The 13766-nt window shown below is 38.4% G+C and overlaps 1 protein-coding gene across 1 annotated transcript in view; it reads left to right on the plus strand.

Moving 5' to 3' along the window:
- The window catches only part of KIAA1109 (KIAA1109 ortholog), a 229333-nt gene that overhangs the window by 19117 nt on the left and 196450 nt on the right, over window positions 1–13766 (plus strand). Inside the window, exons 2-5 of the mRNA XM_045017971.1 lie at window positions 3202–3331; window positions 8685–8801; window positions 11412–11490; window positions 12221–12285. Coding sequence (XP_044873906.1) covers window positions 3235–3331; window positions 8685–8801; window positions 11412–11490; window positions 12221–12285 — 358 coding nt within the window. The 5' untranslated portion in view covers window positions 3202–3234. The remainder of the gene's footprint in view (window positions 1–3201; window positions 3332–8684; window positions 8802–11411; window positions 11491–12220; window positions 12286–13766) is intronic.

Consider the following 13766-nt stretch of genomic DNA (forward strand, 5'->3'; position numbering starts at 1 on the left):
ACATTTGTTACAGCACTTTACACTTTCCTTTCAAAGTGCTCTATGACCATTAACTAATGGGCAATATAAAATAGAATTCTTACGTATACTTGTGAGGATGGCAGGCAGGCAAATTATTCCCATTTATAGATAGGGAAAACTAAAACACAAGCATATTCCCCAAGACTGGAATCCTAGTCTGTACTAGATACGGGGACATAGTGTAACCCACACAACTCCTGGGTGTTTTGTTCTGTCCCATCTAGTGGCACTGAGACCACTTAGGCCTGGTCTATGCTGGGGGTGTGTGGAATCGATCTAAGATACGCAACTTCAGCTATGCTATTCTCATTTTGAGGCAGTAAACACCATAATGCCATACATTTTGGCTTTTTTTGGTTTTGATTTTTTTTTAAATCATCCTTTTCAGTTTGGGAAATAGTATCAGAGGGGTAGCCGTGTTAGTCTGGATCTGTAAAAGCAGCAAAGAATCCTGTGGCACCTTATAGACTAACAGACGTTTTGCAGCATGAGCTTTCGTGGGTGAATACCCACTTCGTCAGATGCAATTTGGGAAATGTTTCTTTCAAGTATTGGTGGTGATGATTCAAATCTTAATTGCCAATAGACAAAGCCCAGGGAGCTGTCATTGCTTTTTACCCATTAGTGGAGCTCTTTGTGATGTTTTCTAGTCTGCCTATTCAAGAGCTTTCCATGGCAGGATGCTGTGAAGATTGTCCTACCTCTCAGGGCAGCAGGAGTTTCAGTACTGAAGACATTAAGTTGTCCTAAAGAAGAAATGCTCATGCCAGGCAGCACAGAAAGACAGTACTCAGAGAAAATGAAGCATGAGTGGATACTAAGGACCCAACACATAAAGCAATCTCCCATTGGTATGTCTTTCCTCCCTTCTTCCCCCAATTTACTTCTCTATGCACAGATGTAGTTAGCCTAAGGGACTGGCACAGATGATCTAAGTATTAGACCATGTTGCCATGGCATCTCCTCTCAGCACCCATCCATGGTCCCATGTGCATCCATTCATCTAAGAGACTGGCACTTTTGTCCATCCACTAGCAATCTTTGCCTTATTCCTTTTCACCTTCCATGAGAAAGGGGTCAAGACAAAGGATTTCTCCCCCCCCAGCACATGGAATGTGAGGCAACCTCTGTGGCAACCATCCAACCAACTTCCTAGATGAGAAGCTCGCTGGGAGCACAAATTTCAGATAACGTTATCTTTTCCCTTTCTGCACCTGTGTAGGGAGAGGTCTAGTTTTGGAAGAGTTGTAAACTTCCTGTCACATTAGTGCTTGGTGGTAACTCTTGATGCACACAAAGCTCGATGGCTATGAAGGGCTTGATGCCTCTCAATGGATGCTTTCTAGGCCAGCTTTCCAGGCTGTTTTGTACATGTTTGGGTTGATGAGACTTCAGAAGGGAAAAATCTCTGGAAAAGATCTTTCAGCCCTCAGGTAGCTGAGTGTATCTGCTTGTGTGCATACAGATCCTGATTGCAGGTGCCTGAATCTTCACATGCTTGCTCATTTGGAGCTTGATGTAAACTAGCAAAGTTGGGCAATTGTGCATACTTGTAACTGTGCACTCACCTGGCAACTGAAAACCATGCTGGGTTCTTCAGACAGGGTCCCAGTCTAGAACTCTAATTTCTGGGCTGGCGTGAGGGACTGAGAAGGGAAAGGCATGAAACCATCTTGTATCATATTACCTTTTAGAAAGGGAGGAAAAAGAAAGAAGGAAGAACTAGTCTTTTCATGGCTGCCAGGCATAACTTCCCTGAAAAAAATATGAATTACAGGCTTGATTTAAAAAAAACAAAACAAAACACTCAGTGTTCAGTTATACACCTAATATGGAAAAGTAATCACTGAATGGGTGTGCAAATGGTCAGATATGCACTTAATTGGTGCACGTACACTTTGATGCACCTGCCTTTTTGGAAGTCAAACTCTGCATTTCTGTTTGGCATTATGAACTTAAGAAATTTAAAGAAAAGTCATGCAATATGTTTCTGAGCTATTATATGCCTTAGTTGGTGCCTTGAGGCACAGTGGTGAAAACTGATCATCTTTTTAATTCTCTTGGAGAGTATAGTAATCCCTGTGAAACATACTGTCTGTGACTTAAATCTGCTCTGAAAGCAACACTTTGTAGAAGTGAATTTCCTGTGTATTAATGTGAAAGGTACACTCTCTTTTATCCACATTTGCTTGTAATGCTTTCCTTGTTGTGGGTTAACTAATTTAGTATATATTAGTTGCCTTTTCATTGTGGAAGGATAACATGTTTTGTGGTGTGACTTGTGCTGTTATAAGCTTGTTAGTTACTAGATGGGTCCTCAGTCTTGCTACCCTGTGCGGGAGAACACAATTCATGACTTAGTTCATTTCCATTTTGGCAGAGGTGGAGTGTGCTGAGGAAGTATACGCATTGTAGCAGGAAGAAGCACTTTGTATTATTCAGTAGTGGCTCCTCAGCAGGCACCGGAGTGGCTGAAAGGAGAACTAGGAATCATGATGAAGTTAAAGGGAAAATATTTTGGTGCTCTCATGCTAATAATCTTGGGCAGTTATCCTTCCAATCCTCAGAAAGTAGGTATATGGGGAACTCTGATATTAGAGTCAACTTTACAAATCTTGTACGAGGTTGGCCTGCCTTGTATGAGGTAGAGCAGTGGTTCTCAAACTGTGGGTTGGGACCCCAAAGTTGGTCGCGACCCCATTTTAATGGGGTCGCCAGGGCTGGTGTTAGACTTACTGGGGCCAGGGGCCAAAGCCCAAGACCAAGTCCCACCGTTTGGGGCCAAAGCTGAAGCCTGAGTCCCGAGGACTTCATCCTTTAGTGGCAGGGCTCAGGTCACAGGCCTCCCCATTTGGGGCTGAAGCTTTGGCTCTTCTCTCCCCCCCCCGCCCCCAGAACAGTGGCGCTCGTGCTTTGGCCCCTCCACCTGGGGCAGCTGGGCTCAGGCCTGCTCAGGCTTCCGTCCCCCACTCCTGGGGTCATGTAGTAACTTTTGTTGTCAGAAGGGGGTCAGGGTGCAATGAAGTTTGAGAACCCCTGGGATAGGGTATGAATGTGAACTCTTATCTTCTGCCTTATGTGAGAGCTAACCATTATGAGTTCTTTAACATAGTTTTGTGTGGGAACTTTTTGATAGTTTTGCTGTGCTATATTATTCAGTTTGGAATCTTTCTCTTTCAGCCCTTTAGACACTGATACAACAGCAATCTAGCAATGGAACAAAGAAAAAATGACAGTTTTGTCCCAAGTATCACACAGTTGGAACACTTTTTGACAGAACACGACTCCAATGTTGTTTGGCTATTAGTTGGTAAGTTGAATATATTCTGGTTTTAACTGTTTTTGTGAATCCATTAAACATACTTTTCTAGATAACTGGATGCTTAATAGGATCTGTTACCCAGAAAGATCCCAGAATATTTGCACATAGAAGCCCCTTCATTCACCATGCAGCTGTTTAATAACACCCAACAACACTACTACACAATTTAAGAAGGAAACAAAGAATTGCTTTCAATTTAAAACCTCAGGGAATTGGGCCTGGTCACTAATGTTAACTATACTCCTATTTTCCCCCCTCCCACCAAAAAAAAGCCTCTGTGGGAACTTCACTGACAACAAGAAGAGTTTAAAACAGCTATTTGATATATAATACACACACACACACACACACACACACACACACACACACACACACACACACACACACACTATATTTCATTTTTTCCTGTTATGTGGAGGAATGACTAAGTTTTCTAAAAGATTTGAAAGTAGTAGTGGTCTGTGTTGCAATAAGTGTATAGTGCAGGATGCACTTACGTGTCTGTCACGCACATATGCTACGTATGTGGCACAAGTGTAGGGCAGTCACATTGGTCTGGAATGGGGAAGCCATAGTTGTGTAATGCATTTCAGGTTACTCAAGTGAGCGACAGTAAAGCCTCTACATCACACAAAACCATAATAGGAGCATTACAGCATGTTACACAGTATAAAGGTGATGCAAAATATTCAGGTTACCTCTGATCCCGAAGGACCAGTCCCTGACCCGAGGTCACTTGCACTTTAGGTCTCACACCAAAGACAAGGCCAATCCCATAATAAACTATATGAAGATTTATTAAATTGGAAAAGGAAATTAGAGAGTTATTCACATGGGTTTGGTGTGTTGGAAGTAAATCCTAGTGGAGATGATTGAGTGATTCTGTGTGTGTTAACTCTTATCTGGTAACAATAAACTAGTCTCTCAGAGACTATCTCCAGGTGTTGTGAGGTGAAATGTACAAATATTAATGACGCTCTTGTGGGAATAAATATATTACAGCTGGTACGAGGGTATGTTTTTCTATTTTTTGTTGGAACTTTATTAAGCACTAAATTTTCTCAGGAAATTATTACTAGTGTTTGGAAGGTAAATACAAAGCAAGCAGTTTTTGCAATAACTCTAAACAAAAAGTTTGCTTTTTTGTTTACCTTTGTATTTAATTTTAAAATGTATTTTTTGCCCATTGTGATATCTGGGTACATAAAATAAAACGTAAAAGTATTGCATGCAATTGACACAGCTCAAACCCACTCATGCCCCTAAGTGTCTTGGTCAGTGGATGAAGATACAAATTCATACTAAGGAAGAACTGCAGGGGGTTTTTTGTTTGTTTTTTGGGTTTTTTTTTTTTAAAGTCTTCAACCAAATCCTAAAATTGCCAAATGTTGGTTCTGGAGGATTGTAATAAAGAATGAATTATAGAGCTGAATACTTTCTGCTAAACTTTCCTCCCCATTTCCAGAAGGCCCTTTGGGACAGACAGCAAAACTTTCCTGTTGATTGCAACTAATAAGGTAGAAATTGCAAAGGTGCAGTGATTGCCATTAAGAAAGCTGCATAGTCACTAATGTACTACAAAACTTGCACTACATATTAATAATTTTATACTTTAAGTGAAAGATTTAAGGCCTCAAACTGGTTTACAACCAGTATTTATTTTGTAGTATGCAATTTTAAAAATTCTTAACATAGCAGGTTGCTTGGAACTACACTTTTAACAGTTTCAGCATTTGAGGATGGGTGCAATTGGCAGTTCACTGGTTGTGTCTCATTTATGTAAATTAGCAATTAATCTCCATTTATAAAGGATTTTTATGCAAATTGCAATTGACTCCCATTTATTCATTAACAGTGGAATTCAACTTTATAATGTTTCTGTGAACTTGGCATAGGTATTGGAAGTAGGGGTGCTGGGGGCGCTACTACACCCCCTGCTTTGAAATGGTGTCCATTATATACAGAGTTTACAGTTTGATTTAATGCTCTCAGCACCCCCACTATAAAAATTGTTCCAACACCTCTGGAACTTGGTACAAATGATTCTTAGGTTATCTTCAGTGTTTTTTCATTTTTATATTCCTTAATGTTGGGGGGGGGGTCTATCTTTTTGATGGTAAGAACTGAACTTGGCGGGCGAAGGGGAAAACACTTAAAGATTAAAGTAATTTCAACAAAGGATTTAAATTTGCCTATTTAAAACACTGACTAGGTGTAGAAAGCCCCAAATTCACATCCTCAAAACCCCTGTTCAGCTACTGCCTAACCCTGTAGGTGCCTAAAATCCGATGGTACCTACATCTCCACCTAAATATCTGCTAATGAGTGTGCGCACAGCCACCTCGGTCCTGATACTCGGTGCCTATTTCATGCCTCACTCTCCTTCCCCCTGCACTTCCAGTTGGATCATCAGACTAGGCGTTACCCCACTCATCTCACCTGCAGAACCCAGTCTGGTAGGTGACCTCTGAGAATGCCTACCTTATTGGAGGAGAGAGGTGTGGCCTAATCCTAACCCTTCAAAGGGAGATAGGTGCCTAAATCTGGACCACAGAGAGGCACCTTTCTCCGCTTGGGATTCACAGCTGTGCATATCCTTCTGGATATAAGTGTTTGAGCTCTTTCTAGAAAAAAATGGAGGTGCAGTAGGTACTGGTGCTCCCTTCTATAATCTTCAGCCCAGTGATGAGAGTACTTAACTGTGATGTAGGAGACAAGGGTTCAAATCCCTCTTCTGCATGATTTGGAGCAGGGATTTCAACCCATGCCTTTCCCCTCTCAGGAAAGGGCCCTAACCACTGGGCTATGTATAAATAAATTAGATTCATTGGAACAGGAACTTGAACTTGGGGTCTCCCACATCTCAGGTGAGTGCCCTAAACATTGGGCTATAGAGTCACTTTCCCTCTTTCTCTGGCCCAATTAATATTTAATTATTTATACAAAATGGAATGGCTTCTACAGGAGAGCTTGAGAGAGACTCATCCCAGAATATCCCATAACCTGCAGTTAGGACACTATCCTGAGAGGGAGAAGACATGGGTTTAAATCTTACTCCAAATAAGAAAGGGAGGGGGATTTTAACCTAGGTCTCCCACCTTCTTGGTGGCTGTGCTAACCTCTGGACTAAAGTGTCTAAGAAGGTGGTGAAAAAAGGCTTAGTGCCTAACTCCAGGAGAGGGTTCATGGATTGAATCCCATTGGGAGATCGGTGCCTCCCTCCTATTGGCTACATTAGGGAGCTCTCTGCTCAGCTTGCTGGCTTTTGTGGATTCTTAGGGGCCTAACTCTCCCCATGCCTTGTACAGATGCTTAACTTGGGGCTGTGGATTCCATTAGGTGGCAGGGTACCTAAAGTTAGGCACTGCAGCACTGATCTTTAATTTCATTCATGGACCTATTTTTTTTTATTGCTCACTTTTAAATATGAAAGTAGATTTGTAACCATAATTTTTATGTGGGGAGGTACACTGAGATCACTCAAAATATAAAGATCAGTTAGAATTGTCATCAGATGTGAAATCCTATTCTCTGGCTGCTGCTTAATGATTCTCTCTATATAATTGATACATGGAACCCAAAGGCCACAGCCTGCCTTCTCCTTCTCTTCCCCTCTCCCCGTATAAGCTATTTAAGCAGGTAGTGAAGAAGGGCAACAATGGATCCATTGTTTAAATTAATGGTACGAGCAGGAAGTTAGGGGTACTGGATTCTGTACTAGTACTAGTTTCTGCTACTAAAACTCTGATATTGGGTAAGTCACTTAGGGCTCGTCTACATTGCCCCACAGTTTGGACTACAGGGGCGTGAATAGCACTACGCACCAAAGTGCTGTGCTGTAACTCCCCCATTTGGACGCTGCAGGTGCAAACTAAAAAGTTCCTAGTTTGCTGTGAACTAGGAATCTTTAATTTCTCTCATCTGGACACTGGTTGCAGTTACAGTGGAGCACTTTGGTGAGCATTGCTATTCACACCCTTGTACACTGAACTGTGGGACAATGTAGATATAGCCTTATACTCTTTCTGTGCTTCATTTTCCCCATCTTGAAATGGGATAACACTATCTTTCTCTTACATGGGTTTTTTGATGCTTCATATTTTTAAGCACTTTAAGTTTCTTGACTATGCAGCGAAGTAGGTTATAAAATTCAGTTTTGCACTTTAAATGCAAAACTACATAATATGCTGTAGTTCATCCTAACGCTTTTAAGGAATGTGCATTTCTTACATTGGCTCAGATCTTGCAGAGGTTTAAGTATGTATTTATGCACTGTGAGTACTCCTATTGATTTGCATAAATCTTTGCAAGTTTCTGGGCCATTGTTTGTAAACCTGAATATACTAAAATTTCACAACAACTGAATAAAAAAAGGAGTCATAGCCAATATAAATGCAAGTAGTATTTATAAACAAATGTATCTAAAGATATATTCCATCTAAGATTTTTTCCACCTAAAGACTTGAGTAATTTTCAAAGATGTCTGTTAAACACTGCTTTTTAAATAACTTGTTAACTTGAAGTGCCCAGATCTTGTGTTTTGTGTGTGTGTGTGTGTGTGGTGGGGGGGAATGAAACTTGAAATATTGTTTTGAAGTCAGACAACAGTTATTTAAAACTATAAAATAAATCAATTAGAGATGAGTACAATGCCAGTTTAAACTAATCCATCCCATGCCAGCCTGGGATTGTTCCCTTCAGATAGACCTTTCTGGAAACTTTGTGAACCATTTTGGTTAGAAATAGGTTACTTGATTTTAATCAACTAATGTAAAAACTACTTCTGGGACTAAAAGACCTAAATTTATTTTGATTGGCATATTTCTAATTGGATTGAAATTCCCATGATTTTTTCCATCAAATTCCAGTTTCACACTGTTGATAAAAATGAGAGGTATTGTATTAGCTTGAAGTACTGCTATGTGACAAATTGCTGGACTAAAATGTAAAGGCTGGAAATCATAGAGATGATGTGCTGAATCAGGGGCTAGGGTTTGTTTTCTCATTTTAGTTCCCATTTAGTTGTAGATATAGCTGCACGTAGTCAGAGGACCATCAAATCTATAATGTTTTGTTTGGGTTGTGGGAAATACTTTTTGTGTGATAGTGGGAGTGAAGAGAGAAGGGCAATGGAGAATCTATACCTTCCCTTCCCCGGTGTTAAAAACCCATGTTAATTACAAACTTTTTTTTTTCATGGGTTTTTTTAATTGGAAGGGGGAAATAGAGAAGAGAGGGGCATTGTTACTGGGCTTTGTATTTTGGTATACAATGCTTTTATCGGGTCACACAAGTGTAACTTTAATACGAACTAAAACAAATACGTTAATCTTTTCAACAGCTACAATCTTGTCTTGTGGATGGATTATCTACCTAACTTATTATAATTCCCGAAATGTTGGACTTATTTTAACATTGGTTCTGAACAGATTATATAAACATGGCTACATCCATATTGGTAAGTTGTGGTTACTGTAATATGGCTACATGTGAATCTAATAATTATCTTTGATAATATTTTGTTGTTTATCGTAACGGAATTTATTAAAAACTACAGGGTACATCTTAAGTGTTTCTGTTTACTCGTTCACCTGCACATCTACCAATGTGATATATGCCAGCAATGCCCCTCTGCCATGTACATTGGCCAAACTGGATAGTCTCTACATAAAAGAATAAATGGACACAAATCAGACGTCAAGAAGTATAACATCCAAAAACCAGTTGGAGAACACTTCAGTCTCCCTGGCCACTTGATTACAGACCTAAAAGTCGCAATATTGCAACAAAAAAACTTCAAAAACAGACTTCAACAAGAGACTGCTGAATTGGAATTAATTTGCAAATTGGACACCATCAAACTAGGCTAGAATAAAGACTGGGAGGGCCATTACACAAAGTAAAACTATTTCCCTATGCTTCTCTCCCCCTCCCCCCCAGTTCCTTACATCTCCTTATCAATTGCTGGAAATGGACTATTTTCATTACCACTACAAACAGTTCTTTTTCTCTCCTGCTGATAAAAGCTCACCTTAACTGATCACTCTCCTTATAGTGTGTACGGTAACACCCATTGTTTCATGTTCTCTGGGTGTATATATGTATATCATATATTTTCCACTACATGTATCCGATGAAGTGGGACTATAACCCACAAAAGCTTATGCTGAAATAAATTTGTTAGTCTCTAAGGTGCCACAAATACTCCTGTTCTTTTTGTGGATACAGACTAACACGGCTGCTACTCTGAAATCTGTTTACTAAAGTAATTGTCAAAATAACCAGAATAGTTGATTTTAACGAACAAGTATTTTTTCAACAAAAAAGTATTTGACAAAAAACTCCAGTATGATTCTTAATGTAGATTAAAAAAACGAATCCCAGTAAATTCCTGTTTTGAAATTCCTTATGGTCAGTTCAGGTTGATTACAAAAATTATAAAACCCAAAGGTACCATATTTTTGTTTGTTAAAGAAATCATGTTAACTTTCACTGTTCTCTTTCCCAAGCCATACATCATAATGCCCATTCTTCCAACTGAAGAAAACTGGCTTGGGCTCACTCTGGAGCCCATCAGTGCTCCTTCTAAATCAACAAGATAAATTGTTGCTGACTGACATGAGGATTTTTTTTTCCCCTTCTCTCACCCTTTGGGCTGAGCGCACTGTCTCTGCAGTGCTGCTAGCTAATGCAAATCCAGAGCAAAGGAGTGGACTGGAATCTCAAGCTCTTACTTTGTGTATGGTGGTGCATTGTATTACTAATAAACTGGCAGACTAACTCATCCAATTAATTCTTATTGGGACAGTAATATTTAGAATTCATACTGGTAAGAAGCTTTGTCAAAACCCATTAACTCCTTTATTTTTTTAAATATAAAAACATTTTTATGGAATAAACCAGGTCAGTACAAATCACTTGGGTGCTCTCCCACATTACAAAAATATATATGATGCCGAGTCATGAAAGGTTGTATCCCACAACCTGACTGATTGTCCTTTTAATTTTCTCTCTCCTCTCCAATCTCCCAGGCCTCCCTCTCTATGCTACTCAGAATAACTTGTCTTTTTAATCTTGGACTTGTTCTACAGTTACTGATTGTGTATACAATGAAAATAGAAGATAGAAAAATTGTATTAATCTACTGATGCTTTAAGGAATCTGAGATCCAAAAATTCCAACCCATGTTCAAATCCAACACTACTTATGAACTGTAATGACTTCAACACTTGTTGGATGAAATATTTGAGATATATATAATATGCTGTATTTAAAAAAAAAACTATATGCAGTGAAATTTGTATTAAGGAAAAGAAGCTGAAGATAGCTACCCAAAATATGTGGTGTTCTTTATTAACTTTCACAATCAATAACATCATGGCTATTGGATCCCACTAGTCCCATTTCTGGACTAGCTCTTATTGGTTTATCGATGTCATTTAAAAACAAATACGGTTTTTTTATACCTACTTTGCATAACTTCTTGTTTCTTAAGTAAGGTTAAAAAGGATTGGGGAGAATATATGGCCCATCACCACCCTGCCTTGTTGCAAAGGAAATTGAGCCATGCTGATGTGTCTGCTTACTTGTTAACTCCTCTGTCCCCCAAATGTTCAAATCTCCAGATGAGACTGCTAGATTTGAAGGCCTAGGCCTGAAGGCTGCTAGGTTTACTACCACCAGCAAATTGTGTGTATTTTATGGTGAATCTTAAATAATTGGAAGATGAGACCAAGTTAACTTAACTATATACAATCTGTAGTAACCAGTGATATTGATACATATCTTACATGTTCAAAATAGTCATCCCATCACTTTCCTCAAACTTAGTTATATAGGCCTACATTTTTAAAAGTGATTTTTAGTTACCCAACTTGAGACACCCTAAAGATGCTTGATATTTCAGAAAGTTCGGAGTCCTCTACTCTCTCTGAAAGTTGTCTATAAGGGCAAAAACCCAGGCACCTAGAATCGCAAGTAAAACTTTCATGAATCAGTTGTTCCCATTCAGAAAAAGAAATTAAACCCACAGACAAAAGCCTTACATGAAATCTTTCTTTTAAAATAGGTTCCTTTTCATTCTCTGTTCTGTCTGGAAAAGTCATGGTTCGTGAAATCTATTACATTACAGAAGACATGTCTATCAGGTACTTGTTTGTGAATTTACTCTTATGGCTCTTTAAAATATATTTTTCTTCCCTGTTGGTAAGACTACATTAAGAAACAGCAGATCTTTAACACGAAACTGATTCTTGTTAGTAGATATGGAGACAAATTGGTTCCCTCTTACAATTGTATAACCCCATTGACCCTTTTCTCTGCTGCTGTTGCATTGTAAATTGAAAAGTTCCAATATCAGATATAAATCTAGTAAAAATTACTGACTGTATTAAGAGAGTGCTTTTCAGAATATAAGGGAAAATTCTATTCCCTAATGTTTTTCACTTCATTGCCCTCTTATTTAAGTTTTTTATAAAACTGTAAAAAGTAATACTCTTAAAGTCCAAGTTAAATTAAAATATTTGAAAGATCTATTTTAGCCAAGCAGCTTACACTTCATTTTTTTCATAAATTTTAATAATTACATGAAATGTAGAGCAGAGGTTGTATGGTAATTCTTTCAGTCAGAGGTCCAAAGCATTAAGAGGGAAACAAATGAGGGATTCTGAAAGTGAGGCTTTTTTTTGTTACACTAGTGCATCTGCATAACATAAAGATTGGGCATTAGTTATTTGGATCTATTATTGTAATGCTGTTCATACAGTTTTAAGAAGGGAATCTTTCTATAATGTTTAAGGCAGTTTTTCAAGCTGCTGTACATAGAAGATCTATAATCCGTGTTCTTAAATTCCTATTTATGTAATTTATCCAATTTAGAATCCAAGATGCATTTATTATATTTCGCTGGTGGAAAATGTACAATCCAAAGCAGAAACAACATGGTAAGTTTCTTCATAATGTTTCAGAGTTTGAACTGAGTTTTAGAAATATGATCTCTTGGCATTTTGTTTGTTTGTCACTGGCTTTCTTTTGAAAGTATTTAAATTTACCATAGAGAGGTGGTGTTTTAGGCCAAGGTGAGACAAATAGGTGGTGGTGAGGAAGATTACACTGCTGTTGCCTTTGTAGTACCAATTCTGTATATAAACAGGGAACTTCTGCTGTAGAGGTGTTCATCTAGCTCGTCCAAATACTAAACTGACTGTAAAAAAAAAAAAAAAAAAAAAAAGGGGGGGGGGGAGAAAAAGTTGAACTTTTTTTTTTTTGAGATGTTGGCAAGTCTTGTAAGTTTATAATGAATAGTATTAAAATCAAGTTCTCCTTACTCTAAAGGTGGATGACTTCTCACAATTATTCAATTAAGTGGAAACAATAGTAAATAATTTTAAAAGGTGAAATACTTGTAACCCATTCAGTTTACAAATTTACTTCTCATTGGCTGCAGGGTTTCCACATGGGAGTTCAGATTTCCCTGCTTTTGATATTCCCATAGCTAGTATTTTAATCATGTTTCCTCACTGGCTCAGGTTATGTTCAACAAATGCAGCTGCACAGTACTACAAGACTTAGAATGTTTCTATTGAAACTTAAAACAGCATAGTTGGCTGAAGTGTGCGCCATTGTTTTTGAACACTTGTACAGAAAATAGCAAACGTTATGAACAATGGTTATTTTTCTGGCATTTTTGAAAGAAGATTGTCGATGTAATATCAAAATAACCTTAAGGAAATAATATTCATTAAGTAATTTGATTTGCTCTTTAGAAAGAAAACTACCCTGCTGCCTTTATTCACGATTGCTTTAGCAGAGCTGCTCTTTTTTTTTTTTCTTCTTAAAAAACAAACTCCTTCACCAGTTTGGCATATTCCACCTTTAGCACATGCTGACTACCTGACTAAATTGCAGAAGGCCAATAGCGCATTGCATTTAAAAATCTTTTTTTGTTTTTGTTCTTGTGTAATTTGTTCTGGTGGCAGCCTGTCACCCAGAGCGGTCTAGAGATCTGATGGAGCCAGGCATTATTGCTGCATAAATTTGTTCAAACCTGCAATTAAGTAAAAAAGAAATAGAGCTATAGTGTTCCCGAAGGAAAATGTCTATGTACTATAACGCTTCTAAAAATGAAAAGTGAACTACCACGAGCTTATATTTCTTTAGTAAAAAAAAGAACAGAAATTCGAAATCTCTTTGTTTGCCTTCTGGAAAAAAATTCCCTGCATTTGTAAGGATTTAAATGTAATCAGGGAAGGCCAATCTCTTAATGGAGCTCCATTGGAGCGCTTAAGTTCCCTGGGGTTTTCCTTCCATCATAATGTAGATATCTGCGAAGCTCAGAAGCTCCTCAGACTTCCCATTAGGTTGAGGGGATATTATAGCCCTTCTGCTTCCTCAATAAACTTCAAGTCATCAATCTTCTATTCCC

The sequence above is a fragment of the Mauremys mutica genome, chromosome 5 (genome assembly GCF_020497125.1).
Source record: "Mauremys mutica isolate MM-2020 ecotype Southern chromosome 5, ASM2049712v1, whole genome shotgun sequence".
NCBI lineage: Eukaryota > Metazoa > Chordata > Testudines > Geoemydidae > Mauremys > Mauremys mutica.